The sequence below is a fragment of the Mirounga angustirostris genome, unplaced genomic scaffold (assembly GCF_029215605.1).
Source record: "Mirounga angustirostris isolate CCGP_5_RB_7025 unplaced genomic scaffold, mMirAng1.0.hap1 SCAF_4, whole genome shotgun sequence".
Lineage (NCBI taxonomy): Eukaryota > Metazoa > Chordata > Mammalia > Carnivora > Phocidae > Mirounga > Mirounga angustirostris.
Window position 1 is genome coordinate 107,704,123 of NW_026991712.1, and position 17,115 is coordinate 107,721,237.

Sequence of the window (17,115 nt, forward strand, 5' to 3'; positions counted from 1 at the left end):
GTGGAGTGCCATGAAGCTCTATCTTTGATGCTGTGGGGAGCCAATGAGAAGCTCAGAGAAAGAACTAAGATAATAGATGTCATCATAAAAGTTCAAAATGGTCTTGACAGGGTGAAATATTATTTTGAAAACAAGAAGTTTGATTTTTTTGAGTAATCCCAGCAGTTGGAAATAGGGAAACTTGCTAGGGCATCAGTCCACGAGAAGAAATCACAAACGCTCTGACCATAGTGCTAGGTAGTTATTGAAAAACAAAACCCCCAAAAAACTATTACTTTTTTAGACTGTATTCATCAAAACAGTCAAAACCTGGAAATCAGTTTAAAGATGATCCAGTCCTAACCTAATTACGAAATACAGATCCATGAGTAAGACCACAGGGTGCAATCCAGAAAAGTTAGTTATACTCTGAGCTTGTCAGAGGATATGTAGCTTGGGGGGGCTTCATTTCAGACTCTACATTTTAGAAGGAGGACTAGAGTATGTCAGAAGCACTAGAATGTCATGTTGCTGAGGGATCTGGCCACTGAGTTATTTCCATACTGATGGGTGGAACTGAGGTCATTTAGTCTATAGGAAAGAAGAGGCAAAGGATAAGAGTAGGTGGCAACTACCTGCAAACAAATAATTCGTGGCTGTCTTTAGACAGAGAACTTAGAAGAAAGAAAACAAAAACTGCAGAATGGCACAAGGAGAAGGTGAAAGAAGCATAAAAACAAGAGAAGGAACCAAGTTCTCATTATACACAAAATGATCCCAATGCACCAGGTGCCATCTTAACGATCACGCAGCACAGTAGGTCCTGGGCTTCTGTGTTCTTCAGCCTGGTCCTGACTTAACCCCTGCAGTTACCGGGCACTCACGGTGGGCCAAGCTCTGTGCTGAGAACTTTCCCTATATTATGTCTTTAGTCCTTTCACTACTGTGCAGTGATGCTGTCACGATCCTTGACATTTTATACATAAGGAGACAGAGGCTTAAACAGATTGGATGACTTGTCAGTGTGAGTGGCAGAGCCAGGGATTAAACCAGATCTTACTGGTTGCAAAGTGGATGAGCTGATCACTAGGCCACAGTTATCTCCTCCTTAGGATCAGTTTTACAAATCCCAGTAGGTTCCATTATTCACATACTGAGCCGATATTGACTGAAGGTAGTAGTTTTCTTTTGACACCATGACGGACTACCACAAACTTGGTGACTTAAAATAACCCAAGTTTATTACCTTGCAGTTCTGCTGTTCTGAAATCCAGCATGGGTCTCACTGGGATAAAATCAAGGATTCAGCCCAGTTGCATCCCTTCTGGAGGCTCTGGGGGAGAATTCATTCTTTGATTTTCCCAGCTTCTAGGGTCTGTCTGAATTCCTTGGCTTGTGGCTCCCTTCTTCTGTTTCATAGGATTAGTGCATGGGCATCTTCGGGGAGCTATATTCTTCCTAACATAGGTACCTGCCCTGTACCAGGTATTGCTCCAGGCAATATGAGATAGACAAGGAGGAGAAAGACAACAGCAAGTAAACAAATACATATGCCAGACAATCTGTGTGGCAAAAGCAAAAAACAATATAATCATCTCAGTAGCTGCAGGAAAAGCATTTGACCAAATTTAACAGTCATTCCCCCACCACTTCTCCTTTGCTGGGAATGCTCATACTCATCCTTCTGGATCTCACCTTAGATGTCTCCTCTTGAAGAAACAATTTCAGGCATATAAGTAAGTGCTTAACAAACACAAATGTCTGTTTTTATTTTTACTTACTTATATAATAGTATTTTAAAATCACACGGTGCTTTCTCAACTTATGCAACAGATGGATGTTTATTATCACAGGTGAGTCAATTCACATTTCCGAATAACATGGGCATTGTGATTACATTTTAGTAAAAGCAAACAAGTAAGCAAAACCCCTTTATATGTGTGTCAGTTGTTGTAAGGAGCAAGGAGAAAAGTGTAGAAGAATATATATCAGACTGTTAGTGGACAGCAGATGATCAGCTTTGGTTTCTGCATCTTTGTGCTGATAAATACTCATGGAATGGATGAACAAGGACTGCTACTAATGGTTAAATAATGAGTGGGTTCTGTAAGGTAGTGAGCATCCACTGATCCTTGAGGACTGAGTGGGTATCATCTTGCTCAAATCATACACTCTTCTGTTTGTTTTATTTTAGCTACATTTTGACATCTGGTTAACCTAGATGGTTTCCTAAGTGAATTAAAAACCAAGAGAGCATAAATAATCAATTTCTGTACTGTATCCAACTTGCTTAATAGATTCTTATGCCATAATTTCCTCTTCTGCAAATTAGGAATAATAGACTTTCTGTAAGAATAACACAATTAGACTGGTTAAAAGGCACTTATATTCATAAAGTACCAAAGAGTTGTCGAGTATAAGTGAAAACTCTCTAATTTTTCTTTTGTTACATCCATGCCAACTGATTATGCTCCAGAAAAATATATTATAAAGCACTGCTATGATCCACCTTAAAGTTGAATGTATTTGAACAAATGTCACCCTTTTTCCATAACCTTTAAAATTAAATCTTCTTCCTTTCTGGGTCTGGACACTAAGTCGGGATCTGGTGGAGGAAGAGCCAAATCCCAGGCTATTCTTCATACGGAAGCTTTTTCATGAGTTTGCACTGTAGCCAGACTGTATCTTTGGACTCCATATAACCAATGTTTGAGTCATTAAAGCAATTGGAGCAAACATTCAAAAGAAACTTCAGAGTCATCACCCAAGCTTATAGATAACTCTAAGCCTACACAACTTGGACAAGTATCTGAGATGGACTTTGAGGATGAAGGGGAAGACAAATGCTTTCCAAAACCAGATAGATTCTGTGGGAGATTTTCCACACAGACCATACTTGCATTGCTTCTTATTTCTCCCTAGTAGCAAAGTATAGATGTGGCTTCACCCTATGATATTACAGCAGCCTTCTTTCTCCTCTCTTCGATTTCAACTCTCTTGTATTCGCTGATACTCAGCTTATGTCCATTGGCCGTTTCCTCCATGCAATAAATCAGTGAAGAAAGAAGGAGAGATTGAGGTGCTTTACTTCTCATTTACATCTCTCCATTCTCAACAGTGCCACCCCCAATAGCCAAATTGTGTTTTCTTCATAATAAGCTTTACCTTGATTCAGTTTTTTCATCTATAAAATGAAGGTAATGATGAGATCTGACTTATATGGCTATTTTGAGAATTTAATAAGATAATTAAGGTAAGATACTTAGAACATTGCCTTGAACAGAGATCACTCATTAAATCATAGCTGTAATGAATATTAGCAATATTAATACTCTTCATTTATCATTCCACATTTATTTTGTCTTAATAAGGACAGGGTATGTTTAGAGTTCTGACAGATGTGAAGAAATGCAAAAGCCAGAAAGAATTAATCGACCTTATAGCTGTGTTAAAGAAAATCTCACGAGCAGCCCAAATTTCACTCCCTATTCATAGGCACTAGTCAGATAAAGAATTACTGCAGTAGATGCATCCTTGGCAACCTGAAATGGTGTGCTATCCCTCCTGCCTTGTTATTCTTGTGGGTGGAGCTCTTTAACACCTTCTCTCAGAATGGCAGAAACATCATTTTCTCTCTCTCATCTCTTCTTGTTTCCCCTTCATGTCTACTTATCCTTCGTCACTGAAATTATTCGGCTCTTCCACGCCCAGGCTTACAATACCCGACTGGGCTCCGAAGGTCACAGGCCCAAGATGAAACAATTCAGCTTTCCCCCGCCCCCCTAGAATGTTGGGACCTGAGAGAGATGGCAAAGGGCTAGAACTTGGCTAGATGGAAGCTTTGTATCACATGGGTTGTTTAAATATTCATGCAGCCTCTTCTGGCAGCTAACAAGGCTGCAAACTTTGCCCAGAAAAAGAAAAAGGAAGATAATTACTGAATTTCATAGCATTCTGAAATGGCTACTGTGAAGGAAAAACTTAAGTGCTGATTTTTGGTTTAATCTCTCAGGCAAATGTATTTTTTTTTATTCAATGCAGGACAATAGGCAAGTGATTAAATGCATTTCTAAGTATTTTTTCTGAGCATGTCATCAGTGTTAGATACCCACTGACATTAATACCATAAAAACGTATTGGACTGTCAAAGCCACCTCCTTTATAATTACTTTACTAATGACTTGAAATATTAACTGACACATCCCGTTGCAGTCAACAGCTTTGCTTATGTAGTAACACAGGTTGAAATGATCAGCAACTGAGCAATAGAATAAATCAGAGTGGAAAAAAGACCAAATTATTCTTGAGCCTGGTGGCTCACAATGTGAGGACATTTCATTTAGTGAAATCAATTGGCACTATCTGCTCTTCATTAGCATATGTGAAGACACCAAAAATGTAGGTGTCTATTCATTGTTTTGTTTGTTTTAAGGAGACATTTCTCCTGATTGTAATTAAGTTTTTTTGTTGTCCTAATTCTGGCTGAAAAAATTTAATTAAAACAAAGTAATTTCACAATTTCTGAAACAACATAAAAGCAAACCTTGTCACTGCACTGAACCTCAAATTCTTTCTTCAAAGTACTGCCTATTCAGTGAAAATCAACTTTATTTTGTTTTTTATAACTACAGTCACAAGTTCTGACCTATCAATTATGTGTCCTCCCAATATGGCATACAAAAATGTAAGCATTAAAAACACCCCTCCATCAGTTTGCCCCTTCTAACAATAGTGATCTAAGATGTCAATTCAGATAAAACAATAGGTACTTTAATAGTTAAATATTAATAGTTTAATAGGTACATTAAAAGTTAAAAACGTCACTTGGAATGTCAGTGTTCAGTGTTTCTAGATGATTCATATTACATAAGAATTGGCCATTAGTAAATATCAGGTAAGTAAAATTAAATAATCACCATTCTTAAATTCTACTTCTAAGAAAATTCCTTCAAAAAATTCATAACTACGGTAAATTATTTGAACCCTGTAAGCATAGATATGTCTATAAATATGTATGTGTGCATATATACAAATATATCGGATATATATTAAGAAAATACTTTCATGAAAAGTTGTATTTTTCATTTAATGTTTCAGATGTACATTACCAACACAATCAAAGCCAAAGGAACAAGACTTGCTAAGCCCGTTTTATGTTTGGGCTTAATGTGTTTGGCCTTTCTTACTGGACTCAACAGAGTAGCAGAATATCGAAATCATTGGTCAGATGTGATAGCAGGCTTTCTGGTTGGAATATCTATAGCAGTATTTCTGGTAAGTACAAATTTATTTGGATCTCACTGCATTTTTAATTAACTTCTATAATCACCTGCAAGAAAATACAAGTGTGAATCATCAGGTTTCTGTAAATGTGGTGTATCAAATGATAATATGTATATTTTAGGTCATTCATTTCTTCCTCCTTCCTCATTTATTCAGCCTAAAGTCAAATTTGGGGATGAAATACATAAATTCTACACTCAAAGGTGAACAAAATATTTTCGCATAAAATGGAACAGGGCTAAAACGCTCAGTCCTCCCTGGATAGTTTTTAAGACTAGGTTGCTTGGATATTTTTAAAATGTCCTCAGGTCACTTTTCATCCCAGAGTATCTAGAGCATCCCAAAGTACCCCAGGGCCTCAGCATAGTATCCTCCATGAACTGCCATGTCACAGCGCTGGCTAACAGGTAAACCTCATTTGAGAGATGAATTGGTTCCCTTCAGTAACTAAAAATCCATGGATGGTTTCCAAGACAATACCACCTCAAGTCAGATTTTGCCAAGAGGTGAAGAGCTTATGTAGTGATTTCTAATGAAGTAAGCATACCATCTCTATTCCTTTTATAAAATCTCCTTGGAATGTTACTACAGGTTTTGGTTGTTGGAAAATATATTTTAGTCTGGCTTTCGAAATAATCAATCCATTATAAGTTTGAGTCTATAACATTTAACCCAGATGGAAAATGTGTAGACTATAAATCAAAACATACTTTTGCATTGACACATTATAATAGGAAAAAACACTTTATTTCCATTTTGATTACATTTAAATTGCTTCTCACGCTTAACTTCCTTTCTTCAGCTCCTTTCCCTAGTTCATAACCAGTAAGCAAAAACTTGTATGAACCTTTCCAGCTAACAATTTGTGTGCCAGGCATTTTAAATAGGCAACGTTCTGTAGAACCTCCTATGGTAGAGTGATGAGTATGACCTCATCCCTGCCCCATGCGCTGTACTGCTTTTCTTCCTGATGTCACTCCCTCTGATTCCCCAGGTGCCTGGGAGCCTAGGCCCACCCCCATCTCTCTCCCAGAGATATCATATGGCCCCAGGAAAACTGGGGCCCAGGCTTGGGCCAGAGCCTTTTCATTTCTTTCACTCACCACAGGTGAAGCAGATTGAAACATTTAAAACAAAACAAGGCAAACACCTTACATAAACCCTAAGAAAAGAACTACCAAAAGTGAAAATTCCAAAGCCCTAGTGTCAGATGTAACAGTGTTTCAGCTCTGTGGGTGCAGAACCTCTTCACTTGGCATCTATCTCATCAGTCTTCCTACTTATTTTCCTGTGGCCATTGCCAACTTCCCTTCACTTCCAGTAAACATCCTGACCCCCTGCAAGACGGAATCTAGAACGCTAATCTCCTCCCAGTCACTTCCTCATCTGAGAACCTGGTGGTGAATGAGTTGGACTGTGGATCCCCCTTGGGCTCAAGCCCCTCTGATTGCACATATTCAGAACCTTCCACAGTGGTCCTTCAGACATTCCCACACACCTGGAAAATGACCTTATGAAAAGGTCACGTGAAGATAATGCTTTAACTGTAATCACTAAACAAACATTTGTGCATTCATGCACAACCGTTTCTGAGTATGAGCGCCTACAGGTGCCAGGCACTGTGCCAAGCACTGGGGATGCAAGGAGGTTCAGATAACCATGATCTGTCTCCTGTGGGATTTACAGTCTTGTTCAGGGGTCAGACAATAATAGGTTATTTCCTCAACTATTCCCTTCCTCTCTTCCTTCAAAACAGAAACATTTACTGAGCCCCTGTTAAAATCCAGGCACTGTGCTTGGTGCTGGGGATTAAATACATGAAAAAGATACAGTCTACTTAAAGAGATCACAAGATAGACACCAAGAGTTTTATAGAAAGTTAAAGGTAATGATATTGGTTCATATACTCAGGAGATCTCTGTTGGGATTAGGGACAGTCAGAAAGAGGAGGGGATACATTAACTTGCAAAGTTTGTAAAGCAGGGAGGTCTAAGGAGGGGCATAAGGCATGAGAGCAAAGAGCACAGTGCGCAGAGACAATATAAAATGCTTCATAAAATAGGCATTTATGGAGCCCTTAGTCTATTGTGGGCCTGGACAGAGCATGCACACGAGGGGCAGTGGCATCATGGAATGGCACCAGTCATCCAGCGTGAGTGACAAGAGTGGGAAATAGAAGAACACAGGGGTAGTTATCCTGAATGGCCTTGTAGGTTACAATAATCTGGGCTTTTTCTCTTTGTAATGGAGGTGACTTGAGAGCCACGGTCAGAGTTCAAGTGAGTTAAAGCTGGTTGAATCTCAGCTTCCTTACTTACTCAGTTTGTGCCATTATGCAGTTTTCCTTATTTGTGCCATTACCAATGGATCTTTCCGAGCCTCAGGTTCTTCCTCATTAAATGAGGCCAATAACAGCCTCCTTAAAGCTTATAAAGACTTAAAAGTTTAAATGAAATAGTGTATGTTCAATGAATGGACACATGAATGACTGAAATCAGTTCCATAAATGATAGTTTGCTTCCTTTCAGCCCCTTTTACTCGATGATAAAATCCGTGCTTTGAAAGTAGGTTTGTTGGAAAGTGAAACTCCAGATGAGGATAGAGGAGGCAAGTTGTGCAGAACCAGGGAAATCAGATGGCCCACATCAGGCCTCTGTGAGCACAGAGAGAAGGGAGACTATCTGGGAGGTCTGTGGAGATGGAAGGCTTGGAGCTTGATGGCACGCTGGGGATGACGGAGGCGAAGAAGAGAGAGCAATCCGTGATAGCTCCCGGGCTTCTCATTTGGGCAAGTAGAACATTTATTCTGAGCAGCGACTCCAGCTCTGGCTTGCAATATCCTAGGGTGTCTCCAATTATCTTGCAGTGTGTGCAGAACTCTAAAATGGTTCCAGAATAAAATGAGCACTAACCCACTCCAAGACTCTATGTCTCAGTTGAAGGCATCCACATCCCCCAGTCACCCAGACCCAATGTCTAGCGTCTGTCTTTGACTCATTCTTCTCGTTCATCCCCCACACCCGGTGATTCATCTGGTCCCAGTTTATTTCCACTACAAAATGTCTCCTCCACATTTCATTTCTTGGCCATTGTGACCAAAATGTATACCGTGGGACTGTACTCGATTTTTGAGATTAGTGCTTTTTCCCTTTCTTCTATCTCTGGGTTCCTAACTGCCTCCTCACTTCAGACTCTCCTCCCAATACTTTCCATTCTGCCTCTCTTTTCTTTAGAACATAATCCGTTGCTAATAACAAGACAAAACAAACAAACAAACAAACAAACCTCATTCCTGCTGCATTAAACCCAGATACTTCCACTGGGCTTCTGGGATTGTCCGTAATCTAGCTGCCCTCTTCCCAGCCAAGTTTATTTTCCCTCCTTGCAGGGGAATCCTATACAATGTATCCACTCAGTTTCCTTACCCTCACAGACAGGTTCTGTCCGGCCTTTATGTTTGCCCCAGTGAGAATGCCCATTCCTCTGTATATTTTAGAGAGCAAAACAGGTGTCTAGGAGCCACGTGAACCTAGGTTTGAATCCTGCTTTTGCCACATGCTGCGTGTGTGACCTTGAACAAGTCACTTGTCTCATTTTTTCTAACCTAGTGAGGCCTCCCTGACCTGTATTTAAAACGGCTTTCCGCCCCACAAAGAATCCTTTCCTCATTCCCTATTCACTTTTCTCCGTAGCATGTTTCAACTTTTAATATACCACATACAATATTTTTTTTTGCTGTCAAACCCACTAGGACGTAAGCTGTGCATGGAGAAGGCATTTGTTTTCTTTACCGTGAATTCTCAGTACGCAGTACAGGGTCTGGTAGTTAGGGGGTTCTCAGGAAATACTTGATGGATGAATGAATGAATGGGGAACTGGTTTATTTCTTCCCAGAGCTCTTTCAAGGGTTAAGTGAAATCCCATATGTAGTAAGTACAGGTGAGTGTGTGGTGCAGAGAAGGAGATGCAGATCATGGTCCTCACCTTTGATGACTGTTGAGATCCTTCTTGCACTTGAGATTTTTCTCAGACAAGTCCCAACTTGCCCAAAAGGTGTCCCTGACTACCTCGTTCTCTCATTTTTCCTGAGTTTCCACTGCCCTCAAAGTCTGGCCTGTTATATTCTAATGAGGATTAATATCCTGTCCTGTTTATCACTCTCATCCCATGTGCATTTTCTTTTAAAGTTAGAGAACAGGGGCACTTGGGTGGCTCAGTCGGTTAAGTATCTGCCTTCAGCTCAGGTCATGATCCCAGGGTTCTAGGATCAAGTCCCACATGCTCCCTGCTCACTGGAGAGCCTGCTTCTCCCTCTCGCTCTGCCTGCTTGTACTCCGTCTCTCTCTCTCTCTCTCTCTTTCTCTGTCAAATAAATAGATAAAAATAAATAAAGTTAGAGAACAGAGTCCCCATGCTTAAGAAAATGCAAAACAAATACTAGTTGAACAATAGCTGTAGATTGGTTAATATTGTTTAACAAATATATGCTTAACAAATGTATGCTTCAGAGTGCTTCCAAAAAAGATGCCCAGGTCCAGTCGAGTAGTTCAAGTTTACCGAGGCACAGCAAGAACTTGTCATGTTATCATATGTGATATAATAATAACAATAAGAGTTATTTGTGCAGTCTTTACTACATTAACTCAATTAATCCTCACAACAGCACGGTGAGATGTAGTTATTATTGTTCTCATTTTGCAGGTAAAAAAAGAGCAGGTCTAGTTATATTGAGTTGTTTGCCCAGGCTCACAGTGAGTAAATCAGAGAGCCTGGCATTAAGGCCCAGTCCTTTTGACCCCCAGAGCCTATGCACCTACCCCCAAGCAATACAGATGTTTTACTTGCTACAAATGAAGAGGGAAAATGACCACAAATAGATCAAATTAATTTATTATCACCACTGGCAAAAGAACACAAAAATATATGTGTAATGGTGACTTATTAGTGTCATTTTTGTAGGACAGGGTAGAATTATACACGTGGAAGCCATTAATGTAAAAATAGAATGTTTCAGAGGAATGTCACTTTAAATTATATAGGAACATCAGAAAATTTGAGAATTCTTGGCCTTGGCTCATTCATTAGTCAATTCATTCACTGTGGCACTGGGAATACAATGGTGAGCAAAAAAAAAAAAAAAAAAAGAGAGAGAGAGAGAGACAGCATCTCTGCTTTTGTAGCGCTTACAAGGAAGCTCTCTAAGGAAGAGATTCACATCAACCGAAGTATTATGTATTATGCTAACAGATGTATAATTTCACTAGAAATCGGTGCTTTGATGAAAGCATGCAGGGATTGACTTGATCAAACAAATAAAAACAGCCTGAGGTCAGAGAAAACCAGTGAAGAAGCGATATTGAGATGAGATACCACAGATGAGTAGGATATGGTGCCCAAAGAATGTGGAGTTGAGTATTCCAAACAAAAGGCAGCGAAAGGGAAGGACAAAGAAGGAAGGCTGCAAAGGTGGGCAAGGTTTACACTATAAGAGAAATGGATAACCCAGTCACATAGTTTGAAAAAGGCTGACATGATCCAATTTGCATTTTGGAAAGATCATTTTTATGTCACTATAGAAATGGATTGGAGGGAGCCAAGATTGGATTTAGGGAGACTTTAGAAAGCTAAGCAGGAATCCAGGCAAGTGGTGGTGATGGCTTAGTCTTTGGAGTTGGTGGTGGAGATTGAAGAAAGCAGATATAAGAAATCAAAATTTTTAGGAAGGAAAATTGAGCAAATTGGTTGTGAATAGGAGGTGTAAAGGATGAATCCAAGTTTTCAGCCTTATGCAATTAGGGGAGAGGGCATGTGGGGGTTGTTTTCCTGAGAAGATCCAGAAAAATATCAAGCTTTATAGTGGAGTCAGGAGATAGGCAGATCTTAGGTTTCACTTTGAACATTTGTTGAATTTTTCCTACCTTTGACAACCAAAGGAATGGACTAGCTTGGTAAGATATTGCAACCTCTTCCCTTACAAATTGAGAAAACTCAGACCCAGAGGACTGTCCAAGAACATACAGACTTGGGATCAAAAACCAAGCTTCTTGCTTTTACCTATAAGCATTTTTCTTTCTTAATTTTTAAGATTTTATTTATTAATTTGACAGAGAGATTGAGAGAGAGAGAGAGAGAGAGGTAGGAGAGGAACAGAGGGAGAGGGACAAGCAGACTTCCACGCGGGGCTCAATCCCACGACCCTGAGATCATGACCTGAGCTGAAATCAAGAGTTGAATGCTTAACCGACTGAGTCACCCAGCCCCCACCATGAGCATTTTTCTGATAGGAGATCAGTTCCATACTTATGAATGTTAGCAGGCAAGACATGTTAAATATTTGAATATGGTTCTAAAGAAGATTTGGCATTTCCTCCCTTATAATTTAAATAATAACAGTAATGAAGAATAATCATTATGTTAATAGATGCTATTTAATGAATATCTACTATCTGTTAGGTGTTTAAATAGTTCACATATGAATTCTCAGCTGCTTCAGTGGTGTTGTCCTAACCCTCAATTACGGTGAAGAGATAACTGATACAACCTGTCAAAGAGTTTACCAAACCTAAATAATATAAAAGCAATTATACTAATTTCAAAAGCCCATATTAACTCTAGATGAACTGTTCTTCATCTCATGACTTCCGTACATCTATATACATAGTTATTTCATTTCAACAAATTTTACTTCACAAGAATTTGTAGCAATTTTTTTCATCTGCTTAATCTTTCATTACTTTATTTCTATTAATGAAAAGGGAAGTATATGTTTGTATATTTCATGAAGTGATTGTGGAAGCTTCTTGACTATTATGTTGCTATTGGCTAAAATTTTTGATTATATCCTTTGTACTCCAAGCAGTGGTCAGTTGGCAAACTATAGCCATTAGGTGAAATTTGGCCTGCTATCTATTTTTTTTTTTTTAAGTTACATTGGAACACTGACATGCCCATTCATTTACGAATTGTCTGTGGCTGTTTTCACACCAAAATATCAGAGTTGAATAGCTGCTGCAGAGATTACGTGCTAGCAAAGCCAAAAATATGTACTATTTGCCCCTTAACAGCCAAAATTTACTGACCCTTTCTATAGGGCAATCACTATTAGTCTTTTGTAGGGTCATGATTTGATACTAGGCTTATCAAGCACCCATCTCTAAGCTTGTACCATCCCTTACATTAAAGATCTTGATGGCAGGGGTGCCTGGGTGGCTCAGTTGGTTAAGCAACTGCCTTTGGCTCAGGTCATGATCCTGGAGTCCCGGGATCGAGTCCCGCATCGGGCTCCCTGCTCGGCGGGGGGTCTGCTTCTCCCTCTGACCCTCCCCCCTCTCATGCTCTCTCTCTCTCTCATTCTCTCTCTCAAATAAATAAAATCTTTAAAAAAAAAAAGATCTTGATGGCAATGATAAAGTTAATGAATCAAATTATCAGGCTTTGATCTGTGTTTCTGATCTGTAATTATTCATGGAAATGGAAGGATAATAAGTATTCCACAACTAGGGAAATATTTTCTCTAAGATAAAGTCTCATAGTATGTGTTATTATTTTGTAGATTTATAAATTTTATTTAAAAACTGGAGAATAACTAAGATCTAATTGGCCTTTGAAAATATTCAGTAATGAGCTCTACTAAAGAAAAGGCTTTCCAAAGGACCATTTGTGAAAATCTACAATGTAAATGTGTAATTACATATTAAGCATTTATTCTTTTAAAAAATGAATGTTAGGTTACAACTGCAAGGAAGTTCTGTATTCTGGCTTGATAACAAGCTATAAACCCAGAAAAAGAAGGCTCAAGAATATCTTATCCACTGCTTAATATAAGCAAACAATAGCAAGTAATTTTCCTGTGTTGTTTAATTCACTATTTCTTAAAAGTATGATTCACCTGCATCAGAAGCTTCTGCAATGTATTTCAAAAAAGTGGCAACTCCTAGGCCCCATCCTTCATCTACAAAATCAGAATCTTTAGGAGAGGGCTTAGGAACGTGCATTTTTAACAGTGGTGGGCCTTTATTTTTATGTAACCTGAAGTATGAGAACCTCTGGCTTAGTTCAAATGCTGTCACCTATGGGATATAATCAATTGAAACAAGGGTCAATTTCCTTTATGTAAAATGTCTTCTATTTCACTGGTAGCCACAGTAAGCTATTGTTGAAATGCCAAGTATATATGGGATACAATAATAAACAATGAATTAGGTTAATTAAAGGGATGCTACTAAATTAGAAAGTGCCAATTGTAGAAGGTTTGTTATGAATGTAATGATCTTGAAGCAATGAGAAATAATTAGCATTTAAATTAAGTTGTAGGTTAGCTGCATTAGGGAAAGGTTAGCTTGCTATGAATTTTTATAAGGCTATGATGTTATTTATGGATTGATTTGAGCATTGACTATAACCTAATTTAATGAAAATTTTAGAATAATGAAATTGTCATTATTAACTGAGCTACACATTATTTGATACATTTTCTTGAACACATTTACACTGGAATAAAATTTATACTAGATAAACCTGGATCTAAAGTTATATATGTAATACTTAAGTAATTTTAATACTTTATTTCTATGATCAGATTTAGTAAGCTACTTAAAAGGTCATAGTCACAGGGAGTGTGGCTTTGCTTCAACTGCATTTTTTTCCTGAAATTTTAGGTTGTGTGTGTGGTAAATAATTTCAAAGGAAGACAACCAGAAAATGAACATATACACACGGATAATCTGGCACAGATGCCAATGATCAGCATTCCTCGAGTAGAAAGTCCTTTGGAAAAGGTAACATCTGTACACGTGATTCATAATTTAAGTTCTCCAATGTGATTGTTATCTAGAGCAAATGAATAATCATTCCTGAGAGTTCTCCACAGTCATGTTTGATTTACTGAAGCAAATTTAGAATCTAATGTGGTGTTTAGCAAGAATTTAGTCACTGATAGCATCATCTTAGAAAAATGCATATCACATTGAAAATAATTCTTTGAATACCTCATGCTAAAAGCTGAGTATTTATGTATGGAATATGTTCTGTACTTTGCCATAACTTTGAGATAAGGAACACTGTGCAGTGATGGGTCTCATGCATGGGTGAAATGATAAGGTAGCCTCATTTGAGAATATATGCATTTTTTTCATAAAATACATTCCACTTTTCCCATCATCTATTTATGTGAGAGAAGGCTTAGGATAATGCCTAGGGCATAATATGGCTCAATAAATTTTGTTGAATCTCATTATGTAAAGATCTGGCAGCAAGAAAACACCAATCATGCTCTCCTAATCAGGGAGGTCCTGAGGGTCAGGTTGCGCAGAATGGAGCCGGACCAGGTAGCACTTTGAATGGCAGGTCAAGGCTTCATTGGGCATGACAATGAACCAATAGCCAGGTATTTAACAAAACTTTTCTTGAGACTTTTTCTCTAAACTTATCTGGTGAACTATGGAGGGTAATATTACTTAAATGATGATGCAATTATGTACATTTGTAATTGGTTCAGTGATTACCCAGAGGGTTATTAAAGGCTTCTCATCAGTCCTGTCCATACCCACATTTTGATAGATATGTTAGATGAAGAGATCAATTACATGCTAATCAGGGGCTTAGATGGTATGAATCAGTGAGGGATAATTAATACATTGGTTGAAAAAAATAAAAGTTCTTGAGAGATTAGATACAATTAACAACTTGAAATAAAGCAAATGTTTTGGATTTGGGTTTAAAAAGAAGTTCATGTAGGGTAGGGTACATCTAGGGTAACTACACAAACAAAAAAGCCTAAGAGGGTATAGTAGGTTACCATTTGGCATGTGTCAACAGCATGTTACAGCTGCCAAGAGTTATATGATCTTAAGTTCCACTTAGTGAAAATAATATCCTGAATGAGGGGATTGATGGTTTGCTCTGCTCATACTAACTTGGAACACCAAAAACTGCCCTTATTGACATAGTTTTGAGGAGGGCATCAATAAAATAGAGTAGTCGGTACTCAAATACTTGTTAAATGCGTGAATGAATGTGTCCAGGACAGTGAGTGGACTCAAAGTCATGGATTATGAAAGACTGTTGAAGGAATAAAAAATGATAGAGAAGAAAGAAAACTCATGGAAGAAGTAATAACGTTCCATACATATCTGAAGGACTATTGTATGGCAGAGGGATGCAATTTGTTCCGCCAGCGCCTCAGAGGTCATGGTTAGGATGACAGAAATGAAAGTGTTAAGAAGACAAATAATGTCTAGAAAGAAGGAAAAACTTTCTCAAAATGGGATGTCTTCCTTAGGAAAAATGAAATTTCCTTTTTTAAAAAAAATTCCTTTTATTATAAGGATTCAAGAAGAGTTAAACTATCACTTATCCATGATACTGTGGAGGGAATTCAAGCATCACTGTGAGGATAGAGGTACTAGATCATCATCATAATAATAACAATAGTAATAACTACGTTTTAATAATCATTTGGTATGTGTCAAGTACTATGCAGATTGCTTATGTAAATTCCACAAATACACTTCTATGCTCTGAAAGTCTAACTTCATTCCTTACAACAATTTTTAAAGCTGGGTGTCATCTTAGTGGCAAACGCCGCTAATAGTCCACAGTATCCCTTCCCCCATTCTTCCTTTTAGTAACTGAATTCCCCAATCCAATTTTAGCTACATCCGCCACTGCCTAGCCTTAGTCTGTATCTCCCAGCTACCACTGCAGGTAGGCGTGACCATGCAGCTAAGTTTAGACCAACGGGATGTAAGTAGAAGTGGTCAGTGCAACCTCTGGTTCATCGCTTGAGGACTCTTGTCTCTGTCTCTCCTCACCCTTTTCATCAAGTGGAAAAGGTATGACTGGAAGTTATCTTTAACTTTTTAAGATGACCGATCCACTTTGACAGCCTAAGCTCCTGGATGAGCTCAGGGAGCAGTCCACAGACACACTCTAGATGGTTCTGAAAAAGAAAGAAACTTCTTTCCTCTCTGAACCATTGGATTGTTTTCACCTCTTTCCCACAGTGGCTTAGCTGATGCCCGATTACAATAAGTGTCTCCATTGTACAGTTAAGAAAACTAAACTCCCAAGTGTTAAGCAATTTGCAAAAGTTCACATCATCGATAAGCAGCAAAGTTATACAATGTGGTATTTCCAGATACATGTGTTTTGTTTAAAACTGAATAATATATAAAAAATTATATCTTTTTTAACTCAAGAAATGAATATAGAAAGCAACAGAATTTAGGAAGAGATATTAGACATATTTTGAAGACAATGGTCAGGTTAATAATTAGTCTTCATTTTATATACCTCTGAAGTTAACTTGAAAAATAATCACTGTCTTCTGTTTTTTAACATATTTATTTGTGTAAAGGTTCTTTAGTAGCCTCCTAGCATTGCCAAGTATCCTTATATATCATTACATCCTTTTATATATAAAATGATCATAAATTCCTGTTGTTGAATTTAAGCAAATTTATTTTTATTTAGTGAGTTTTAAACTATGAAAGCAACGATATTCTATTAGAATCTGTAGATTTCAAGACATCAGTGTGTATTAACTTCTTTCATTAATTATTTTGTTTATGACAAATTCATGTGCTCTGTTTTTACTTTGGTAGTTAGGGAATAAAGGTGATTTAGTGATTTGAATCATACTCGGTTCTCCCTTTTGCCCCCCGAAGGGCATTGGCACACACCTTGCTGAGTTCCAACTTTGCTCCCCACTCTTTTTATCCTGTTTCCAGGCAGAACGCTGTCTGCACAATGCAGGATCTGCTCCTGCATCACGCAGACCACAGGAGGATCACGAATCAAGCTACTGGGGACGTATCTCAGGCTTCCTTGTGGAGCTCTGTTGCTGAGAGGACA

General features: G+C 38.3%; 1 protein-coding gene across 1 annotated transcript in view; it reads left to right on the forward strand.

Moving 5' to 3' along the window:
- PLPPR5 (phospholipid phosphatase related 5) overlaps nucleotides 1-14,084 on the forward strand; it is a 90,244-nt gene extending 76,160 nt beyond the window's left edge. The window contains exons 4-5 of the mRNA XM_045899051.2: nucleotides 5,077-5,253; nucleotides 13,920-14,084. Coding sequence (XP_045755007.2) covers nucleotides 5,077-5,253; nucleotides 13,920-14,084 — 342 coding nt within the window. The remainder of the gene's footprint in view (nucleotides 1-5,076; nucleotides 5,254-13,919) is intronic.
- The last annotated feature ends 3,031 nt before the right edge of the window (nucleotides 14,085-17,115 follow it).